The 25312-nt window shown below is 32.4% G+C and overlaps 1 protein-coding gene across 2 annotated transcripts in view; it reads left to right on the top strand.

The window, feature by feature from the left end:
• The window catches only part of LOC114330465 (hepatitis A virus cellular receptor 1), a 77252-nt gene that overhangs the window by 15342 nt on the left and 36598 nt on the right, over nt 1-25312 (top strand). The window contains exons 1-3 of one of the 2 annotated variants that reach the window (XM_050651266.1): nt 1547-1619; nt 7709-7806; nt 8411-8537. In XM_050651266.1, the coding sequence (XP_050507223.1) occupies nt 7709-7806; nt 8411-8537 (225 nt within the window). In that variant the 5' untranslated portion in view covers nt 1547-1619. Of the gene's footprint in view, nt 1-1546; nt 1620-7708; nt 7807-8410; nt 8538-25312 lie in introns of those variants that run through there. The other variant, XM_050651265.1, reaches the window with a different exon arrangement.

The following is a 25312-nucleotide window of genomic DNA, read 5'->3' as shown; positions in this document are numbered from 1 at the left end:
TTATAAACAAATTAGCTGTGAATTAAAAAAACATATGGCTAACTTTGTCCCAAATGAGCCCAGGCTAAATTTTTTTAATTGAAAATTCGTGATAAGATACTATCTTTTGGAATATATAAAAAGATTGTTTTTACGGACAACATTTTTAAAGTTATTCTAAATGTTTATAAACTACAAAATTTTAAAAATTTGGCATTAAGATTTTTGACTATGTTAATCATTTTTTTATCTTTTTTTAATAAATTTTGATACTATCGCTCTTCTACTTTTATTTGGAATTCTCAGAATTGCTCTATCTTCATCATTTTCTGTCTTATCTTATTGCAAAATAAAGGTCTCTGGGATAAACAAATAGAATAACTCTTAAACTAATTAATAGATCAGTCTCAAATTTCGAGGGTTTGTTAACTACCCCAATATCCAACTTTGGGTGAAACAATAAAGTTCTAAGGTAGTTTTAGTAAAAGTGATTAACAAATAACGATTTTAGCTTATTTTGCAGTTTGCGTAGCACAAATGGAGTGCAAAAAATCGAAAAAATCGCGATTTTTGCACTAAATTGTTAATAATTAAAAACGGACGCGAACTCTAGGCAGGAAACAGGTAGGTTTTCTTCCTATAGGTCTACAATAACTAAAAAACAGTCAGCTACCTGGATCTTTGAGTGTCCCGAGAAAATCCTTATTACCCTGGACTAGTATGGAAAAGTAATGGTGTTAAGCATATAGAGCTCAAAGTACATCCAAATGGGGGGTTATAACCCCCAAAACCACCCCCTGGTTACGCCTATGTAAATAAGTTTTGGTTCTGTTAAGATCTTGCTTAAAGATCTTTTCTTTCTCCTACTTTTTCTTGCGTTTTCTGCTCCACTCTCGAATTTTTTTTCTTATTTCCATCTGTCATACTGTTTCTTCAACCAAAGGGCATTTATTAGTGATTTATTCTCACAGCATAGACTTTCTATGTGAATAAAAGTAGGCATTGTAATGTAGTTTTATATGTCCACCATCACTTTTATGGTGTTGCGCGATATTTGAATTTTTCAACATACATAAGTATGATTTATAGTTTTTATTTAATTCTAATTATTATTTTTTCGCTTTGGGCCCTGCGAGGTTCCCTTTGGAGTCGAGGCCCCTAGGCAACTGCCTACTTTGCCTAATGGTTAATCCGGCACTGCATCAGCTACATCAAGTTTTTGTCGTTATATCATTATACTAATTTATGTTTGATGATTTCCTATTCTTTTGAATCTACACGATTTTCTGATTTTTTTTGTTTCTTGATCGGTTATTCCGGTGTCTTCTTTTCTCGGAATCATATATTTAGTTTTCGGTCATTTATAAGTCTTTGTTTATTATTTTTTCTAGCCTTCTAGTTACTAGAATATATTATATAGTAAATATAGACATTTCAAAACCCTAACTAATAATTAGTGAATAAACCGTCTACTCCTCTGACAACCTGATATCCTCACCTGTCATAACCACAATTTTGGTAGAATCTTCTTCAAGGTTGCCAAGGTTACTGAATAGTTTTTTAACAGCAACGATTAACATGTTGCAACGTTATTTGCCACAGTCGTGATCAAACTTGAACTTATCTTTGTACTATTAGAGGTTTGTATCTTATCCTATAAGTACCATTGTATTTCCTTTCACCTGTGTGCTCGTTTGTGTTGAGATCTGTGCGCAATGACAAAGAAGTTAGTTAGGCCATAGAACGTGCATTTATGTTTTATTTCTTTTTATGTCACTTTAAGCAGCCGTTAGACAATAATAAACTAATAGTAGGGGAGACATGAGACAAGGATGCTAAATTTGCAATTACTAAATCATTATGGGGACCTGTTAAGTTACGAAGATTAGCCCTTAAATCCAAAAAAACTTAAGTTAGGTTTCCATTCGAAAAAATATCACGAATAAAAGTTACTTATTTATAATCCAAATCTGCAATAAAAAATGAGGTTTCCTATTTAAGAATTTAAAGCAAACCCCCACGGTTAAGTATTTTTTTTTCAAAAATATTGAATACGTGTTTTCTTCAGTTTTTCGATCTGATGTTCATTTTGCGCAATATTTCGCGGGGTTGCTATTTAAAATTTTAAATTTACCTCCCATCCTTCTCCGTGGAGGGTCGTGTTTGGTATCCTTCGAAAAATTTTGAAAAATATTGAAAACATATTTTTTGTTTTTCGATCTGAGGTTCATTTCGCGAAATATTTACTTTTTTTTGTGAAATTTTGTGTCTCACCCATTTCCTTGCCCAATGGTCAAATTTTTTAAAAATACACTGTTCTGCATGTACCTAACTTACCTTATCTTACGCACTAGTTTGAAATCATATAAATGAAATTTCCATTTGCATTTTTACGTACATTAGGTTTAATGCGTTTGTAGCAATGTCTCCATTGTAAAATTACCTCGATATTTAAAATTGCTAAAAGACCTCAAATTGCTGTCCCGAGATGTAAGTTAACTTTGAAGTCGGTTATTTCGAAGATGCTTTGAGATATCGAAATGCCGTTGTCAGATTTGGATTCAGGAGACAAAACTACATCGGTAGATCGGCTACAAGTATTGCAACTAACGAACAAACTTTGCGAGTTTATAAACGAAAACAAAATTTTTGTTGAAAAATGTTCGATGCTTCAATTTTTTTTTAGTTAACAATGCCTTGGCCGTTGGCATGGTACAGTGGATTTGCCCAATCAGATTATAGTGTAATGTTTAGTGTGTGTATGTGTTAATGTAAGTAAATGTCTTGCTATTTAGTAAAGTTCACTTAATTGTCTTTGTCGACACGCCTGTCGACAAATAGACGCTAATAATATCTGAATGTCTGCAGTCCCTCCAGTGAATACAGATCCTACAAGGATGGAAATGATTGTTATCTATTCATTTTTAATAAATAATTATTCCTACCCAGGTGAGATTCGAACTCACAACTCGTGTATCCAAAGGTAGGTTCTCTTACCACTAAACCACACAAACTTCAAACGTTTAAATGGTCCATTTATGCTAGATTAAACTTACTTTGCTATTTAGAAATTGATATTGTGATATATTGTATTTATTCGATCCTTAAAAACTATCCTTTATAGAAGAGGTCCCCAAACAATTTTTCTAGTAGACCACAAAATATTTACTGGTTTCGGTGGACCCCTGCTGCTACATTTTTACCATATTCCCAAAGCTCGTCCCAAATGTGAAGATCCATTCCCAAAATACATGTTCTCTATTTGGCTGAAAATTTACCCACAGATAGCCAAAACACAGGACTATAAGTCACTAAAAGAATTTATATAGTTTTTTAACACAAGAAAAGTTACATGCAATAATATCAGAGTCAAAATTATATAGACCAGTCGGGTTAGCATTATTTATAGCATCTTGCATGTCGAGCTACCCAAGCAAGATTCTATTTTTCTAATCTTTAGGGGGTCAATAGTAGTGTAAATTTAAAATCGCGAATGAATTCCGCCGTTGCGTTAGCCGCCATCTTGATTTTAATGGAGAGCGGTTTTTGCTCAATATCTCCGCCATTTTTAACTTTTCGACAAAAAGTGTATGGACTGAAATTGTTGAAAATAGGATTTCCTATAATTACTTTTATCATAAATTTTTTTGTGCCGTCGTTATTTTCTGAGTTATGGAGGGAAATAGTGACAGTTAGAGCATAATTATTGAATTCTCTCGTTTATTATTAGTTTTAGAACAAACATGTACCTACACAAAAATGGAGAGAATTAAATTTTATACAATTTTGATCTCCATTGATATTTTACGATACAAAAATTTAAATTTGTTTAAATAAATACCAAATCAATATAAAATTTTCGTGGACCCCCACTTACAACTTGTGGACCCCATATTTTTATTTCACGTCAACGTAGACCCCCGTTGCGTCCCTCGTGGACACCTGGGGGTCCACCTGTACCACTTGGGGAATTACTGCATAATGTATAAAAATTGTTGCCTTTAATTTCAAATTGAACAATGTTGTAAGTGGAATCCTTCAAAATCTCCTCATCATTGTTATTCTTCTTCGGGTGCTATCTCCGCTACGGAGGTTGGCAATCATCATAGCTATTTTAATTTTTGAGGCAGTAGCTCTAAAAAGTTGTTTTGAGCTACATCCAAACCAATCTTTCAGGTTCTTCAGCCATGAAATTCGTCTTCTTTCGATGCTTCTTTTGCCATCTATCTTTCCTTGCATTATGAGTCGTAGGATGCCATACTACTCTCCCCGCATCACATGTCGGAGATACTGTAGCTTTCTTTCTTTAATTGTAAGTTCAACTTCCTTCTCTTTACCTATTCTTCTTAGTATTTCATTGTTCGTAACTCTATCTACCCAGGAAATCCTCATAATTCTTCTATAGGTCCACATTTCAAAGGCGTCTCATTATCTCTACATTTAACGTCCATGATTCCACTCCATAATATAGTACACTGTAGACGTAACATTCTGTTAGGCGTAGTTTAAGAGCTAATGTTAAATCTTTGCTACATATGACCTTTTTCATTTTTATAAAATTAGAACGTGCTTTTTCGATTCTGACTTTTATTTCAGTGTGTAGTCATTATTTTCTGTTATAGGTGTTCCTAGGTAAGTGTACTTTTTTACTCTTTCGATCTGCTGGCCCTCTACTATTAAGATTTCGTTAGTATTATGGTTGTTTTTCCTAATTTTCATAAACTTCGTCTTTTTGATATTGAGAGAGAGTCCGTACTCCCTACTACACCTTACTATTTTACTCATGAGTCTTTGCAGGTCTTGTAAACTATCGGCTATTATTACTGTATAATCGGCATATCTGATGTTCTTAACTAAGACTCTGTTAGAAAGACTGTTTTATCTTCCAGAGTTTCTCGCATTACTTCTTCAGAATAAGCGTTAAATAATACAGGTTATAGTATGCAGCCTTGCCTGACTCCTCTCTTTATTTCCATTTCTTCAGATGTTTCCTTTTAAATTCTTAGTATTGCTCGCTGATTGTAATAAAGGTGTGTTATTAGTCTTAAATCTCTTTCATCTAGGTTTTTATTTTTTTAGGATTTCCATGAGTCTATCATGTTTTACTTTATCAAACGCTTTATTGTAGTCCATAAAAGAGACATAAGGAGGATGGTTAACATCCAAACATCTCTGTGTGAGCACGTTAAAGAAGAATAATGCCTCTCTGGTACCCATACCATTGCGGAACCCATATTGAGTGTCACTAATATCCAGCTCCAGTTTAGAGTGTATTCTGGCGTGGATAATAATTGTCAACAGAATTTTGAAGGTATGTGACATTTAGCTTATGGTTCGGTAGTCACTGCATTTTTTGGCATTCACTTTCTTTGGAAAACACACAAATGCTGATGTCAACATTTCTCTAGGGATGATTCCCGTAGTATAGGTAGCGTTGAACAGTTCTACTGTTATGTCCAGGTTTTTCTCGTTGACCAACTTTATCAGCTCGCTAGGTAATTCATCTGGACCAGCAGATTTATTGGTTTTCATTTATGGTGTTATTGTTATTATTCTTTCTCAAATATTTCATTGCTTTAACCCCTAAGAATAACCCTTTTTTACAAAACATTGTAGACAAGTAATTGGACTTCGTAAGTCCTAGGCTTTCACCAAAAGTAATGGAAAGTAGAACTGGAAGTCGATATTTGAACTGTTTGTGTAACTTTGCGTCGATTTATATACGATTTTACTAATTTTGAGTCATTGGGTGCGTTCGGACGACCACAGCGGCTGGACAGCTGAGCCAGCAGTAGCTGTCAGACGTCACCGCTGGAAGCCAGCCGCTGAGAGATTTACTAAGCTTTCCCTATCACGGCTGGATACAACCACTCAGCCGATTTCTGCTGACAGTCAGCCGCTATGGTCGTCCGAACGCACCCATTGTTACTAAACTTTGGGTGATCATTGTTTAAACAAAAATGACTTCAAAACCGGAACTAAAAATTCAAACTTTCAATACGCTTCGATTGATGTGTTACATGTACTATTTCTGAGACTATAATGGCACTTCTGGTTAGAACTTTTTAACCGGAAATGACATAAAAACCAAAATTTTACATTTGTTTTCATCTTGCTAAGGCACGTCGAATGATATATCGCTTATACTATTTCGGTGACTTTAAAACAGTACTTACGGTTTCAACTCTAAAACCGGAAGTCCGATGTCAAATTTCTCATCTTTAATACCATCCTTGGCTTATAAGCTTTCATTCGACACCTCATTTTCGCAATTCTATCTATATTAATAACGGAGGAGTTGTATTCGCGGACGGACAGACAGGCGGACAGACAGTCATGAAACCGGAAATATATATTTGTTCTCGTCTTGCGAAGACGCGTCGAATAATATATCACTTGTACTATTCCGGTGTCTTTAAAACAAAACTACTGGTCGTATTTCTAAAATCGGAAGTCCTAGGTCAAATTTTTCACATTTAGTTCCATCCTTGGATTATAAGCATTCATTCGACGCGTCATTTATCACTCTACCTGGTATAGTGACGGAGGGGTGATATTCGTGGTCAGACGGACAGACGAACAGATGGACAGACAGCCTAGGTCAAATTTCTCAACTTTAGTACCATCATTGGATTATAAGCTTTCATTTGACACCTCATTTGTCATTATACCTGGTATAATGACGGAGGAGTTAAATTCGCGGTCGGACGGACAGACGTACAGACAGCCTAGGTAAAATTTGTCACCTTTAATATCATCCTTGAATTATAAGCTTTCATTTGACACCTCTTTTGTCATTCTACCTGGTATAATGACGGAGGAGTTATATTCGTGGTCGGACGGACCGACGAACAGACAGCTTAAGTCAAATTTCTCACCTTTAGTACCATCCTTGGATTATAAGCTTTCATTTGACACCTCATTTGTCATTCTATCTGGTATAATGACGGAGGAGTTATATTCGCGGTGGGACGGACAGACAGCCTAAGTCTTTCTCACCTTTAGTACCATCCTTGGATTATAAGCTTTCATTTGACACCTAATTTGTCATTCTACCTAGTATAATGACGGAGGAGTTGTGGTCACAGACAGACAGACAGACGGACAGACGGACGGACGTGGATAATTCAAAGATTTCACATTTTTTCAAAATTGGGTGAAAACAAAAATGTGGCAGTCCTTAGTGTATTTTAGTTCACAGAAGGAATGTTGTAATTCTATTTTACTTAACAAAGTACTTACATAATTTGGTTAACTCTGTAGAAATAAATATTCAAGAGATACATCCTTGCAAAAGCGATTAGGATACCTTTGGAGTGGTATGTCCCGTGAGCTCGATTTATATTACAAAAAATCGTCGATTAGGTCTTTACGCAACACTGATGACGTAATGTCCAACACATAATATTATAGTAACTGATGCCGAATAAAAAATTAAAATTGACTTTTTTAACAGTTTTTAATTTTTTTTAAGTCGTCTGTTTCTGAAATATTGAATTTATTCCATTTATTTGCATCATACTGTATATGTATGTACCTATATTATGTGAAGACATGTATGTATGTATGTATGTATGTTCTGTATTTGAACTATTTTTATCTATCTTAGGTGCGTTAACAAACATTTATTATAAAAAACCTCGAGATTGAAATGCTTTTCACTATTTAATAGATTTCCAGTATTTGTAAAACATTAAACGTACTAAAGACATACCTTTTTCCTTTCTAGATGGGATTACAGCACGCCTTGTCAATTTTATTGCTAATAAACATCTTTAATGCCTATGGGAAGTTAACAGGAGATCATATATGCCTAACAGAAAAGCTGTAAGTATGATTACACCAAAGTTATTAGTTATTACCTTAAAAAATATGTACACTACTCTGACTGCATCTTTTCCCCCTTTTCTAGACCGTCCTACAGAGATTTTCCGATATTTTCTAGTGTTATTTTTTCAGTTATCGTTTGCAAGTTTAGTTAATTGTGATGTTTGAAAAGCATGATTCATATGTCCTTTATGTTTAAAAGAAATACTGGAAACACTACAGCACTGTTTCACCATATTAGATCTTTTAATATACCTAGTCGTAAGCCGTGGACAAACTTTAAGACATAAAGGTAGACCTCTCAATCATTACAACTTTACCTTTGTCTAGTTATGTATGCAAGTGTACACAAAGTGTTACATATTATTATATGTATATTATATGTATGTGTAAATATTGTGTACACACAGTGGTAATAACAGATAATTACAAAAAATTACAATATGAGTAAAGAGACATACCATCTCTTGAAAAGAGGGCTTTTATTAGGATTCTGTAATAATTAATGATTTATTTGTTTAGGTTATATTAAATTATCTAAATTAATTTATTAAATAATTTAGTAATTTGCCATTTTTTATAATTTAGTAATTTTACCTTGTAGGTATTTAGCTAATGTAACAGAGACTTATTTGAAAAATGTAATTCTGAGAAACTACAAATGGTGTCTAAATTTTCCACCAAGATGTTCGTTTTACACCAATAAGCAGATTTCTGCTACCAGAGTCGTGGTAAGTTTTTTAATTCTTAAGATTTAACTGATACAATAAAACTACCAAGTATTTCATTACAACTAAGCGGGTTTGTTAAGAGATGTACGTTTATATTTGCGTTTTTTAATGCGTCGATATTCACTGGGCCGAGCTTTCGACGTCCCCTCAGACGTCATCTTCACGGCTCCCGGCGTGTCAGTCTCCTGAGGCTCCAGACTCAGACACTACACTGTTCTCTAGCCACAGTAATACTGTATTATTTTATTAAATTATCTTAAAATGAAATGGGAAACGAAAGATGTAGTCGTAAGTCGTAAATAGAATAAAAACGGTTCCAGATAGATAAAAAATACTTTATTTGAGCTTTTGGGTTTTTTTCCTTATTTTTTAGTTAGACAATCACCAGAATCTTAAATCGGTTTAGACAAATATTGCTGTGAGTGTTTGAAGGTCCAGGTTTACTCCTTACCAATAAAACGTGATTGAATTCTGCAGCTATTTATCTTTAGGCACTATCTCAATGCGGCCTGCTGTTTCCACTGTATTTGTGTGCTGTTCTATACTCAGAAAATCTTTCGTTTTAATGAATTGTCCCATTTCCTTCTTTTTATTACTGTCTTGCTCTGTAGTTTAATGACCACCTCGTTTTTTTCTCATCTGATATGATTGTTATATTATACAAGATCTTGGTGTGAATATATACTTTGATCACTTTTATTCGATCTGGTTTACCTGTTTCTAAATTATTATAGACACCTGTTGCTTAAAATCGATTTATATTGTTCTATTTATTTTTAAAAATTCTTTCTTAAGAAAATGTATAAACTAAGTTTTATGAATTTTTATTTTTGAGTTGCGTCTTTGTCATATGCATTTTTATCCCTTGTCATTTTCATGCTCTTAAGTGTAGGTATGAGTATCATCTGTAGTAAGAGAACACCAAAAATAAACGTTAACATATTAAAATAAGGTTTGGGGTTTTAGCCATTAAAACGCCACGCTTGGCTAGTGCGTGTTGGCGAGTTGGTTTGGATGTGGAGGAAAGAAATGGTGGAGAGGGGAATGCTTTGGGTTTGGACATGGTTTTCCTAGTGAAAGGATGCTGGGGAAATTCATGAGCTCCCGTAGGCAGGTGTGCTATTCCTGAAGTAGATCTATCCCTTGCCGAAATCGCAGAGAAGTATCTACCCGCTACCACCAGCTACCACCATCGGAAAAATTGCGTGGATAAAGTGGAATTGGGCAGGACATATCGCCAGATTGTCAGACAACCGATGGACAAAATGTATTGTCGAGTGAAGGCCACGAGAAGAATTACTACGGAGCAGAGGACGCCCACCAACAAGATGGACCGACGATCTGAAGCATGTTATCGGTAACTGGATGCAAGCCGTACAAAACAGAGATAGATGGAAAGAGCTGAGGGAGACCAATGTCCAGCAGTGGACGCGTACGGGTTAATGATGATGATGACGATAGTTGAATGCTCAAATATATGAATTTTTTAGAAATAAAAGGTAAATATCGAGCACTTCTTCTTTACGTGCCATCTCCGCGACGAAGGTTGGCAATCATCATTGCTACTCTCACTTTTGACACTACAGCCTGAAAGAGTTTAGTTGAGCTGCATCCAAACCATTCTCTGAGATTTCTCAGCCAGGAAATTTTTCTCCTACCTATGCTGCGCCTTCCTTGAATCTTTTCCATCATAATTAATTTTAGGAGTTCATATCTGTCACCACGTGTTATATGACCCAAGTATTGAAGTTTTCTTCTTTTTATGGAATCCAGTATCTCTCTGCTGTTCTGTATTCTCCTTAGTACTTCCTCATTGGTTATTCTGTCTGTCCAGGAGATTCTCAGCATTCTTCGATACGTCCACATCTCAAATGCTTCCATTTAGTTCCAATCTTGTCCAAGTACTTTTGCTTTTAAAATATTTTAATGTGTATGTCCTTTGTCCATTTGTCCATTGTGTGCTTTTGTTTTAATTTTAATTAAATATCTACGCCAGTTTGTGATATCTTCCCCCTTTTTTGACGAAATGTCCCTGATGATCCTCAGAACGAACGTACTTGGAATCTGCCCATTCAAACTTTTTTTGTTTATATAACCTCAAAATGTTACACTATAAATGCTTCTTCTTGTACCAGCCAGATTTCCATCTTCAAATATGTGTTATTATACTTACCTACTTGATCCAATGATTGTTTTACTATCAGTGCCCAACAAAAAAATCAACTTCTACAAAAAAAAATATTTCTACATAAAAATTTTTTTAACGGTACTCATGCAAGAGCTTTTAACGGTACTCATTAAAGAACTAGATGCAACGTAAATTTTGGGATGGCGGCTACCATGTTATATAGCGCGGGAACTGTAAAATGTCGGATTATGAAATTATAAGTATAGGGCCCAGTTACCTTTAGATTCCAATTAACCGATTTGACCTTAATTTAAATCGCTAGGGTCGGTTATAAATATTATCTGAAGCTTACAAAACTGCTATTCTTTTTCAAATTTAATATAATTGGTTTTAATATAATATAATATAAATAATATAATATAATAAAGTGGCGTTTAGACGCCGCGTTTAATGTGAGCAATTTATTGTCACGATAAATTGCTACGATACACGACGATACATTGAAACAACTCGATCGTTACGATAAATTGTTCGCATTTATCGCGGCGTCTAAAGGCTCCCTAAAGATAGATAGTTGGAAACGATAAAAATCGTTACCAGCAAGTAATGTTTTGAGACCGGTTTGATCAAAGACTTTCTCGTAAAACGTGATATTTTGTAAACAAATAAGGAAGGACTAATTGAAAGTAACATCTGTAAACGCCATCGGAATTAAATTGTTTCTTCTATTAACCTTTACTTTTGTTTCCTCGTGGGATGAGCAGATAATTATACAATAGGTTGTACCAATATTAAGTAACGACCTAGTACACTTTATATAACGTAGCTACGTGACAAATGTAAATGATTTTGTAAGTATTCTTATATTAAAGGTGGTACAACAATACAATAGGTACTACTATGTATTGTATGTGAAATTGATATACTGAATGAAAAAAAGGTATAGCTTTGGACACTAATAAAATATGAATACAGTGATTTTCAGATAATACTATCCACCTTAAATAACTTTTGAACCACTGATTTTTAGAAAAAAACGCAAAAACGCGTCAAATAATACTTGAAGGGGAGACCTTACGCCATATTTAAGCTTGCCGGGAAAGGCACCCTTTCATCCTCCGTATCATCCCTTAATTTTTTTTAATTACTACCCCCCTTTTTATTTCATATTTCGATTCTACTCTTTGTATGTACTGATTTCAAAAATGTATAACACTTGATATTTAAAGTAATTAGTCTATGAGAAAAATAAATACAAAAGCAAGAAAACTGGATTGAATAAAAATTACAAATAATGACATGATTTCGAAGTCAGTTTAGTATGATATAATTCCCTAGTGCGTTATTTTGAAAAATAACTCCCTATGGCATTAAATTTAAATAACTAGTTAAATACTGTGAAGTTGACAAATAACAACCTAAGCAAAACTATGGTTATCACAATTACGTTACGACTATTGCTGGTAAATGTACTTATTTAAAAACTAATTAATTCAAAATTCATTCAAATTTTTTGTATATAAAGAATTATTTTCATCGGACATTAAATGTTGAAGGACCACCGGTATTATAGATAATAACCTTGGTACCTTAATAACTATAATTTCCGACTGGTATATTATTTGACAAGTAATGACATGATTTCGAAGGCAGTTAAGTATGATATAATGCCCTAGGGCGTTATTTTGACAAATAACGCACTAGGGTATTAAATTTAAATAACTAGTTTAATATTGTCAAGTTGACAAATACCGACCTAAGTAAAACTATGGTTACCACAATTACGTTACGATTATTGCTCCTAAATGTACTTATTTGAAAATTAATTAATTCAAAATTCATTCAAATTTTTTTGCATATAAAGAATAATTTAGTCGGACATTAAACGTTGAAGGCACAACGGGTATTACAGATAATAACGCTTTCGGTCAACGTATATCCCTCGGGCCAAAGGCCCTTGGTATATACACCATTGACCTCAAGCGTTATTATCCTTATAATACCCTTGGTACCTTAATAAATATAATGTCCGACTGGTATATTATTTGACAAAAATAATGACATGATTTCGAAGTCAGTTAAGTATGATATAATGCCCTAGGGCGTTCTAGGGCGTTATTTTGACAAATAACGCCCTAGGGCCTAGGGTATTAAATTTAAATAACTAGTTAAATACTGTTGACAAATAACAACCTAAGTAAAATTATGGTTACCACAATTACGTTACGATTATTGCTGGTAAATGTACTTATTTGAAAACTAATTAATTCAAAATGCATTCAAAATTTTGCATATAAAGAATAATTATTTAGTCGGACGTTAAACGTTGAAGGCACCACGGGTATTATAGATAATAACGCTTTCGGTCAACGTATATCCCTCGGGCCATTAGGCCCTCGGTATATACACCATTGACCTCAAGAGTTATTATCCTTATAATACCCTTGGTACCTTTTATAACAATTTTATATCATTTAGAGTGAAGAGTGAACATTTCACTACCAAAAATTTTAACAATAATTATTATTCAAGCTTTCAAAAGTCATTCTGTATAATTATTGTTAAAATTTTTGGTAGTGAAATGTTCATTTTAAATGTTTGTATGTAATAAAATTGTTAAAAAAATATTTTTTTTTAATCCAGTTAAATGTTTAAAAATCCAGATATAGTCCAGGAACCGAAGCATTTCACCTCGCAATTTTTACAGAATGGATCGATTTGCTTGAAAATTTGAGAATAAGTAGTGGATAATTTAAGGATCAAAATCTATATGATGCCGAAAGGCGCTTTTACCATGGGGTCGGTTGCCACCCCATCTTAGGGGTGGAAATTTTTTATTATATTTTGACTGCAAAAGTTGATAAAAACATTCATTCTAAGCAAAAAACGTTCTATACATTTTTTTGATAAAATTAATACTTTTCATACCTTTACTTAACATATATACTCATTTACCATTCACTCAATTTTTGCCGTAGAAAAATTTTTTTCAAACCAAGTTCTTGGGAATTAAGTAACCTACAATTTCATATTAAAGCATTTTTTGGTATATCTGATGCTAATCTTTCTATTTTGAAGAAAATGGCATTTTTTACCAAACTGCAAAAAGTCTTTATTCGCTTTTAACTCTAGTTTTTTAAAAACTAATCATTCTAAGCCAGTCAATCTTTTAAAAGCTATTAATAATAGATAAATAAAGAAGAATTAATAAGGCCAATGACTAAAAGCAAAGCTCACTTACATTATTATGCTTCCAATTGGATTTCTTTTTTTTTTGAAAAAAATATATTGATTTTTTACCGTAACCTTTTAATTTTTATCTTAGAAAGTTTGTTAAAAAATAATTTTGTAGGTTTTTACAAGATCTATAAGACTATTAATACCAAATCCTTTTAAAATCCTCAGTGGCAAAAAGTGGTGACTTTGAATGGGTTGGTAAAGGTGATTTTTGCATCTTATTACAAGTTTTAATTGTCAATAGCTCAGTCAATTTTTACCGTAGAGAAATTTTTTGCAAACTATGTTCTTGGGAATTAAATACGCTACAATTTTATATTTAAATATTTTTTTGTATCTCTGATGATAATCTTTCTATTCTGAAGAAAAAGGAATTTTTTACCAAACTTCAAAAATTCTATATTTGCTTTTGACTCCATTTTTTTAAAAACTAATCATTCTAAACCAGTTAAACACTTCTAGAACCTATTAATAATACATAAGTAAAGAAGACGAAATAAGGTCAATAACTAATTTTAATCAGGGTGGTGATTAGGGGTTTGCTTTCGATCACTTTTTCGCTGAAAAATATAGGGTCTGACACCCTTTTCATTATAAGCCACCTAAATTTTGAGCTAAAGACTTTTTTTTATTTCTGAAGATAGATATTTTTAAATACTTCAAATAAGTTTAAACAAGTTATCCTCGAAAAATGCATAGTTTTCCCGTCTTTTGACTTTGAAACTACAATATTTAGCATTTTCCGAAGAGGACCTAACATATAATAAAGTATAGCTCGATTAATATTGGTCTTAAAGAAAATTAAAAAAAAAACGGTTTTGTAGATTTTTTTAAAAGGTACATTTTTGTTAAGCAAAGTTGTTTTGATAAAACAAAAACTTTTTAAGTAAGTTGCAGAAAACTGATTAAAAACATTAATTTTTTTAATATAAAACTAACATTTTCGATAGCGAATAAATAGAAAACTATTAATTTTATCAAAAACCTGTATAGAACATTTTTTGCTTAGAATGAATGTTTTTACCAACTTTTGCGGTCAAAATATATTAAAAATTTTCCCCCCGACATGGGGTGGCAACCACCCCCATGGTAAAAGCGCCTTTTGGCATCATATAGATTTTGATCCTTCGACAATCCACAACTTATTCTCAAATTTTCAAGCAAATCGATCCATTCTGTAAAAATTGCGAGGTTTTCTCCTATTTTAAGCTTCATTACTTGGACTAATAAATTAATCACTTTCAGCATCAAGTGTTTTACATTTTTGAAATCAGTACAGAGAGGAGAATACATATGTAAAAAAAGGGGGTAGTAATTAAAAAAAATTAGGGATGATATGGGGGTGAGAGCGTGCCTTTCCAGGTAAGCTTAAATATGGCATAATGTCTCCCCCTTCAATTATTATTTGATGTGTCTGCGTTTTTTCTAAAAATCAGTGGTTCAAAAGTTATTTAAGGTGGATAGTTTTATCTGAAGAGCACTGTATTATTATACGTGGGGTTAAGGCACAATGGATTATAATAAAAATTATATTTTATAATACTTGACGTTTAGATTTCCACTCCGGAAATCGCTTTCAAAAGATTATCATTTTAAGAATGTGCCAAAAAATATTCTACCCAGGGGATGGGGCTGGGGACATCTTTGAAATTTTAAATATTATTATATGTAGTATTATATAATTTAATTTTATATAATAAATTCATTTCAAACTAAAATTGTGGCTTTATTTCTCAAAGAAAACAGTAAATTACCTATCATTTTAAAAGTTGCACCCCGCCCCTTCGGGGTGGGGTATAGGGTCGTGTTTGGTATCATTCGATATATTTTTGAAAAATATTCAACATGTGTTTTTTGATTTTTCATTTTGTAGTGTATTTTTCGAGACATTAGTCCGTTTCTATAACTTTCCTAGGGTGCTACTATCACTGTGTCGAAAAATTATTACGAATAAAAGTTACTCACAGTTTCAAAGAAATGCAAATCTGCCATAAGAAATTGTGGTTCTTATTTAAGATTTTAAAGTTGCCCTCATCCTCACCCCCAGGGGTTGGGTGAGGGGGTCGTATATAAATAAATTAAGAAGCATTTCGTTCTGTTCGCTAATTAACTGCCCCCGAAGTGTTCCTGAAGTTTTAGAAGCAAGCTCTAAATTAAGAAGTATCCAATCGATCATGTCCCACTCGTGTTTAATAGGGATGTTCACAAAAAATTAAAAAGTCATTTCAAACATGTAAAACGATTAAGAAACACCCTAGGAATAATTGTCCAAAATTTCAACAAAATTGAAAAAGCCTTTCTATAAAAAATCTTTATTAGAAATCTAGCATTATTTTAAATTTCAAGAACGCTTCTCTATTGGCCTGACGTCACTAGTTGCATACCCCAAGCGCGCGCCATTCTCATAGTGTTACTGTTTACCTGTTTGACGTTTCAGGTCATTTTATTTTGTTCTCTTCTTGTTTTATCAGGGTTAAAGTGGAGTTTTATAGTGAATTTGTTTAGTTTAAAGTGGATAGATAGACTGTTTGTAAGGACATATTTTGGGTTTTACAAAAATAAACAAATAAAATGGAAGAAGGTTTTCAGAAAGCCGATTCGTATAAACTACCGACTGTAGTGTAGATGTAACAATGGTGTATGATTTATTGGCATCTTGTAAAAAAATAAATCTACCACAGCTTTACTGAGTGTATATTCCATACAATTTTTCATGTCTTCTTTAAGCTAAAAAAATAAATGCTTAATACTCCACAAAAAAAAAATAGAGAAAGTTGTATGCATGCATTGTACGCATGCATATTGTATACATACATTGGCTGGTTATTACTTTACCTTGGTTAGGCGTATTAAAATTATTTTTATTCTTCTTCATGTGCCTTGTCCGTTGTGGACGTTGGCTATCATCATGGCAATTTTAATTTCATTTGAGGCGTTTCTGAATAACTCGATCGATTTTTGTCCAAATCATTAGCGTAAATTTTTTAAGTCATGAGTGTCTTTTCTTCCGGGTCCGCGTTTGCTCTCTATTTTACCTTGCGTTATCAGTTGGAGTATACGATATTTATCATGCCTCATGATATGACCGAAATATTTAAGATTTCGTTTCTTAATTGTAAAAGAGATTTCTTTTTGTTTTCCCATTCGACGCAATACCTGTGCGTTGGTGTGGGTCGCCCAGGATATTTTGAGGATACGTGGGTACACCCACATCTCGAATGCCTCTAGCTTTTTCATTAATGTTTCCATTATTGTCCAGGCCTCTGCGCCATATAGCAAGACCGGAAATAATAACATTTTAGCAGCCGCATTTTAGTGGGAGAGATATTATGTCGCAATGGGTGAAAATATTTCTCATGCATGTTGTTAAATGTTGCTATGTCCTTTTCAACTCTAGATCTTATTTCGGTTGTTTCGTATTTCGAGTTGACAACTGTTCCAAGGTAAAAAATATTTTTAAACTTGGGTATTATACATTTTCATTTCAACCAATCTTTTCACTAAATTATTAATGATTTTAATATAATATAAAGTCATAACTACATCCACATGTAGTTATTTCAAGGTTTACTTTTACTGTATGGGTTACTAGAATTTTAAGGGGGTAGGTGCAAAATATTGGTTCAATGCTATTTAAATTCATTCATTTTTTTTCGAATCCTGAGAAAACTAATAAGTATTTTTGAAAAATGTAAATGCAGAAAGAACTATTACATTATTACCAAGGGCCGAAAGTCTCTGGAAAACTTCTGTAATGTTTATTTTATTAAGTTAGTTCTTTAAGTTAGTTATTTTAAGTTCTAGCTGCAACAAACCATTTCTCTTTCTGTTTTAAATTGGCTGGAACGGTAATAAAAATCTTGTCAGAACTGTTTTTTGATGTATTTACACACCCAGGAACAAAACACCACTTACTTGGCTTTATTTTTAATAATTAAATACGTAAAAAACTGCGCACATTCAAATACACTGAGTAAATAAGTATACAAAACTAGTCGTCGATCAAAGACGTTACGACTGCTGACGTCACAGACCGTAGCCTCGCTGCAGGGTACCGTTTTTCTAGCCTCCAAGAAAATCAACATTATGAACTCATTTATCTTAAAAAATATACATTTTTAAACAGTTTTATGATTGTTACGTTTTTATATACCTTGTAATCTATTGAATTTAACTATATTTAAAAATTAGTGAACATCCCTATTGGAGATAAATCTGGAATCTCGGGAACCAGGGCAAAACATTCAGCCTATTCAAAGATGTTGATGGTGTCTCTCGCAATACATACTAATATGGTATTGTGTTATCTTGCTAAAAAATTGAATGATAAAGCGTCTGAAGGTAGGTATGGTATGAAATGAGGTTCCACAATAATTATTTCTTTTGCGTACTGCTTAGCTGTCATGGTCCATCAGTCGAAAATTAGAGGTGACCTTAATAATGGGATGCACGTGTTGTTCGACAAAAAACGGCGATTAAAATTTTTGCTAGTTATAAAATTTAAAAAATTTATAAAAAACGGAAACCTGAACTGATATGATTGAAATTCTAATCATTTTTTATTTTTGCTAAGATAAGTCTGTATCAGAGAACAACGACCTGTGGTCGTTGTTCTCTGCCTGTATGCCAAATTTTATTAAAATAATTTATAATGGAAATTTTTATATTAATATACAGGGTGTTAGTGAATAAGCATGACAAACTTTAAAGGGTAATTCTACATGAAAAAATAATGCCAGTTTGATCTATAAACATCTGTCCACAACTGCTTCGTTTCGGAGATACGGGGTTTTAAATTTTTTCTTACACACATAACGATTTATTTATCGTTCTAAACCGGTTGAGGTATGCACATGAAATTTGCTGGCTTCTAACATGTAGTTAACGTGCATTTTTTTATATACCTACAGTATAGAATAGAATAGAATAGAATAGAAATATGCTTTATTGTCATGAAAAATTATACAATTTTATCGAATAAAAATCCAATTTACTAAAATTACATAAATCGTCAATATATTTACCATAATAATAATAATAATGAAGTTAAACAGAAATAATCAATTGCAAAATTTAAACAAATTGCAAATGCATAGTCTACCTAGTAATTAATAAGTTTAAAAGTGAAGCTGCTGCATATGACACCCAAATATAGACAAAAAATAATAATAAAAATACTACTTGTGCAAAGGGTACTGTAATTTCTTAGTTAAATCTTCTACTGAATAATATGGTCTTTCAGATAGGTAGGCTTTTGTCAGTTTACGGAATTTGGGAAAAGATGCTGCAGATTTAAGTTGTAGAGGGAGATGGCTGTAAAGTTTTTTTGCGGAATATAATATAGATTTCTTTACTAACTCAGAGGACTGGATCGGTAAATAGACGTCAAACGTAGAATTTCTCGTGAAGTAGTCATGATTAGGTATTTATGGAAAGACATGTAGATGTTTAGGAATTAAGCAAACAGTTTCTAAAATATACAAAGATGGAAGGGTTAAAATTCCGTGATCTTTGAAGTAACTTCTCCAATGTGTTGTTCTTCTGAGGCCAAACAGATATCTTATTGCTCTTTTTTGTAATTTGAAAATAACATCGAATTGGGCAGCTGTACCAGAACTCAAAAAAGGAAGACCATAACGAAGATGTGACTCGAACAAAGAAAAATATGTTATTTTGGAAGATGCTAAATTGAGTCCATTCGAAACAGATCTTATAGCATAGCAAGCTGAGGATAGTTTCTTCCTTAACAAATCGATATAGTGGGACTATTTAAGGTTGCTATCTAACAAAATACCGAGAAATTTTACAGAATCAACGGTACTGATCTGGCTGTTATTAAGAGGTAAGGGTTGAAGAGCTCCTTTATAAGAAAATGCTACTGTTTTATCTACGTTAAACGAGAGTAAATTAGAGTCAGACCAGGTTTTTATTGTAAGTAGATCAGAAGTTATAGTAGCATGAAAAGTTGCAATATTTGAGTTGCTCCAAGTGATACTGGTATCATCAGCAAAAAGAAAGATTTTTCCATCGATTTTTAAACCAGTGGTGTCATTAATAAAGATAAGGAAAAGTAGAGGACCCAATACTGAACCTTAAGGTACCCCACATACAATGTTTTTGAGACTAGAGTCTGTATCATTTGCTCTAACAAGTTGTTTCCTATCATCCAAGTAAGATTGGAACCAATCTAAAGAAATACCTCGAATTCCGTATAAATTTAGTTTTTTTATCAAAATGTTGTTATTTACACAATCAAAAGCTTTGGCGTAGTCACAAAAAACGGTTGCAGTGTGAAGATTATTGTTCAGTGCTTAATAAACCTCATGTAGTACAGAAAACAAGGCATCGGTGGTGCATTTATTATTTAAAAAGCCGAACTGATTTTGTGATAAAATGTTGTTTTCAACTAGAAAGGAGATTATGAGTATGGTGCAAATGAAAGGAATAAATTCGTTATTCCGTAAACCGGCGATGTTAAGGAAAAATCCCGAAACAGGTCGATTTTTACTTTTAAATTACGATATTTTGACATATATACCATATGAGTGACGTCATCTATCTGAGCGTGATGACGTTGTCAATGATTTTTTTTTAATTAGAATAGGGGTGGTGTGATAGCTCATCTGAAAGGCTTTTAAATTCTCTAGTCAGTAATATAAACATTGACATAAATATTTATACAGGTTGGCCAAAAATGGTTTTTATTAAATTAATTGACAAAAAAAGAAGAATGTATGTAATATATTTAACTCAAAATACATTTTACTGTTGTCAAAAAATAGAAATAAATGTTTATTTCACCAATAAACATTGGTTTTCGCTTAAATTCAATGTCCAAGCCAACCACCTGCGGCACCTCCCTCTTGGAAGTTTGAACATTTAATTTAGGGGAAAAGCAATATTTATTCGGGAAATAAACATTTTTGTCTGATTTCTGACAGCAGTAAAATATATTTTGAATTAAATAAATTACATACATTCTTCTTTTTTATCAATTAATTTAATTCAAAAAAAAATTTTGGCCACCCTGTATAAATAATTATGTCAATGGTTATATTGCTGAATAGGGAATTGAATACCCTTTTAAATGAGCTATCACACGACCCCTAGTCTCATTTAAAAAAAGTCATAGATTACGTCATCACTTCCAGACGGATGACGTCACTAATATGATAAATATACCAAAAAATCAGAATTTAAAAATACAAATCTACCTGTTCGGGATTTTTCCTTAAAGTCGCCAGATTACGAAATATCGGATTTATTCCTCTCATATACACCGTACTCCATACTGTATAATTAATTAATATTCACCATTGGCGCGCATACGGGTAATGGTCTGAAATTTAAAGAAAATTTCGCCACTGAGATATTTCAAATTAAAAAATATTTTTGAATTCCTCATTTAATTTGTGACAAAAATGTATCTTCCCTTTGTTCATACGACGCCGACGCTTCGTTTTCATGCAAAAAATAAAATATTTTAACCCTTACAAAGTACATAATATTCGAAACAAGTGTCTACACATTCATACTATACGTCGAATACTCTATAATAGTCGAGGAAATTAAGCATTTTGGCTCCCAATTTTTTCGTCCAGCATGGATTTACTTGAAATTTTCACAAAAGGTAGGGAAGAGTCCAAGGATCATTTTCTATACAGGGTGTCCCGAAAAGATTGGTCATAAATTATACCACACATTCTGGAGTCAAAAATAGTTCGACTGAACCTAACTTACCTTAGTACAAATGTGCCCATAAAAAAAGTTATAGCCCTTTGAAGTTACAAAATGAAAATATATTTTTTTCAATATATCGAAAACTATTAAAGATTTTTTGTTGAAAATGGACATGTATCATTCTTATGGCAGGATCAACTTAAAACAAAATTATAGTAAAATTTGTCCACCCCATAAAAATTTTATGGGGGTTTTGATCCCTTAAACCCCCCCAAACTTTTGTGTACGTTCCAATTAATTCATTATTGTGGTACCATTAGTTAAACACAACGTTTTTAAAACTTTCTTGCCTCTTAGTATTTTTTCGATAAGCCAATTTTTATCGAGATGTGGCTTCTTTTTTAATATGTTTACATAAAAATTCTATGGGGGTTTTGTTCCTTTAAACCCCCCAAATGTTCGTATACGTTCCAATTTAACTATTATTGTGGTACTATTAGGTAAACACAGTGTTTTTAAAACTTTTTTGCCTCTTAGTCATTTTTTGATAAGTCACTTTTTATCGAGATGTGGCCTCTTCTTCAAAATAATATACCTAAAAATGTAAATTATAAATAAATTCTCAGATAATTAACAGGTATATCATAGGTACTTAACTATATACAAATATGTGGTGGATTCGACAAATATTCAAAATATCTCGATAAACACTGGTTTATCGAAAAAGTACTAGGAGGCAAAAAAGTTTTAAAAATACTTTGTTTAACTAATGGTATCACAATAATAATTTAATTGGAACGTACACAAAAGTTTAGGGGGGTTTAAGGGAGCAAAACCCGCATAAAATTTTTATGGGGTACACAAATTTCACTTTAATTTTTATTTAAGATGCTTCTGCCGTAAGAATGCCACATGTCCATTTTCAATGAAAAATCTCTAAGAGTTTTCGATATATGCAAAAAAATTTATTTTCATTTTGTAACTTCAAAGGGCTGTAACTTTTTTTGTGTGCACTATTGTATATAGGTAAGTGAGGTTCAATCAACCTATTTTTGACCCCAGAATCTGTGATATAATTTATGACCAATCTTTTCGGGACACCCTGTATAACGCCGCTGTACTCTCAAACCTTGGGGGTGGGAATTTTTCGGTACATTTTAACCAGGGAAATCAATGTAAAAGGTAATTCTAAGAAAAAAATGTTTTTTACATTTTCTTCGTAAAACTAATATTTTTCGAGTTATTCCCGCTTGAAAGTAACAGTTTTTCGACGAAAAAATCGACTTTTTTAGAGGGTTTTGAGAATACCTCAATAAGAGAGAGTAAATAAAAATATGCATTTAATCAAAAAAAAAACTGTAAATATCAAAATTGTATCTTTTAGAAACACAAACAAATTTTTTTTTCTGTTATATTTTTAAGACCAATACAAACCGAGATACGGCATGTTAAAAGTTAGCTTTTTTCGTCAAATGCATATTTTGAAATATTAAAAGCCAAATAACGGAAAAACTTTGCATTTTTCGAGGAAAACTTCATTTTCAAGTATACAGTTAGACCTTTCAAAAAATAATAATAAAAGTTTCTAGCATGAAACTTTTTTGAAACTTTTCTACACTAATGATCAAAAAAAGATCGGTAAAATTTGGTTTAGTCCCCACTTCCATGCGAAACGCACTGTATCTACAATAGAACATTTCTGCCTTTCCGTGAATTTTGACTCCACCTTCGCGCAGCTCCATGGTCAAGAGCGTTTGCACTCTCCTACCTGCTTTTCTCTATGAAAAAATCAGTGAAAACAACCCCCTAACTACCCTCCTAATTAAAAATTGGTCTTCACCTTTCTGTAACTCCTTTTATATTTGTATTATCAATACACCCAAAAATTTTGACCTATTTAAAGAAAAATTGATTTTTTGCAATTTCCTATGCTTCACCTTTTATTTCAAAATATCTCCGAAAATACTGGAGACACGAAAAAAATGATGGACTACTAAATTATAGCTTTTTTAATAAATAAAATTGCCTTGTGCATATATTTTCATTATATTGAACAGCTAGCGCGATATAACTGTTATTCGAGCCCTTTAAACCCACCCTTAATTAAAACTAAGGAATCTTACGGAATTTAGTTTACACAGTCATATCTCTTCAAAAATATTACAAAACCGTTTTTGAAAAAACTTTTTATCGTCAAAAATGAAGGAGCCATGTTAATAAAACGAATTTTTTTTTTTTTTTTTCGAAAAATTCGAATAGTCCGCTTATGGATCATTTTCAATGTATGTATAATACCACAGAACCGGTTCGTATACATACTGTAAGATGACTTAAAAACTATTTGTATTTGTACATATTTGTAAATTCGTATTTTTGTCTAAATAAATGTTTTTGTAATTATTTAATTCTACTATTTTTTCTGTATAGATCTATTAATTAAATTATCTACTTATAAAAATTGTAATGTTATTAAGGGTGGTTTTTAAGGGTTGAAATATTATGATATTACATCCTAAAGCATAAAACAATCATTAATTAACCAATCAAAACCAAATTTTACCCATATTAAAGTTTACAATATTTTTATATAATTTTTGAAAATAAGGGGTAGTTTACACCTCTAAAAATAATCCACCCTCTTAAGCAAGATATAGAATATGAAGTACAGGGTGAGATGATCCTAATCCCAAATTTTTATGTAAATCGATGCAAGCCGAAATTATTCTTTTAGGATAAGTAAATTTTTTATATATCGTTCCAACAAGGGTGGTTTTAAGGGTTGAAATATTATGGAAGTATATCTTAAAGCATGAAACAATCATTATGTAACTAATAAGAACCAAATGCCGACAATATTCAATTTTAAAATGCTATTTTATAATTTTTTACAATTAGCGGTAGTGTTCACCCTTAAAAAACCAAAAGCGTACAACGTATCAATATAAAAAATAAAGTAGAGGGTAAAATGAGCCTAATCCCAAATTTTTGTACAAATCGATACTGGACGAAAAAATTGCGAGGTTTTGTCATTTTTTCAGTTTCATTTCCTCGACTATAAGCGTTAAGATGTTGAATTCAGAGGAATTCAAAAATGATTTTTAACTTGAAATATCTATGACGTACTATTTTTTTCTTTAAACAATTTCAGACCATCACGCGTACGCGCGCCAATGGTGAATATAAAATTCTTAATTGTATGTCAAAAAATGCACATTAACTACATCTTAAAACCCAGCAAATTTCATATGCATGCCTCAAACGGTTTTAGAGAAATAAATAAATCGTCAGTTGGTAAGAAAAATGTTTACACCCCGTATATCGGAAATGAAGCATTTACGGAAATATGTTCATACAACAAACTATCATAATTTTTTAATGTAGAATTATTCCTTAAAGTTTGTCATAGTTATTTATAAACACCCTCCGTAACCTTTACTGAATCCTGACTTTTCTGTTGGTTGATAGGTCTCTCATTTTCTTTCCATTCGTTTAACTATGTATTATTCGCATAAACACTTCCCCTGGGGTTAGATTACATTTCATTTTCTGCAGGGCCTCTTTGATTTCTGATTTTGTTGTATCTCATCCTTGGTTTAATACCTACCCCATTAATTGGAGGTTGCGTTATCTTTTTCTCTTGATCTATATTATAGCTCTGTGTGGAACTCTTCAACTCTTCAACTATTGTTAATATTTCATCTTTGTTGGTAGTTTATTATCCAGCTGTATT

This window comes from Diabrotica virgifera, chromosome 1, assembly GCF_917563875.1.
Source record: "Diabrotica virgifera virgifera chromosome 1, PGI_DIABVI_V3a".
Classification (NCBI taxonomy): Eukaryota; Metazoa; Arthropoda; class Insecta; order Coleoptera; family Chrysomelidae; genus Diabrotica; species Diabrotica virgifera.
This window is presented reverse-complemented; position numbering and strand designations above follow the sequence as displayed.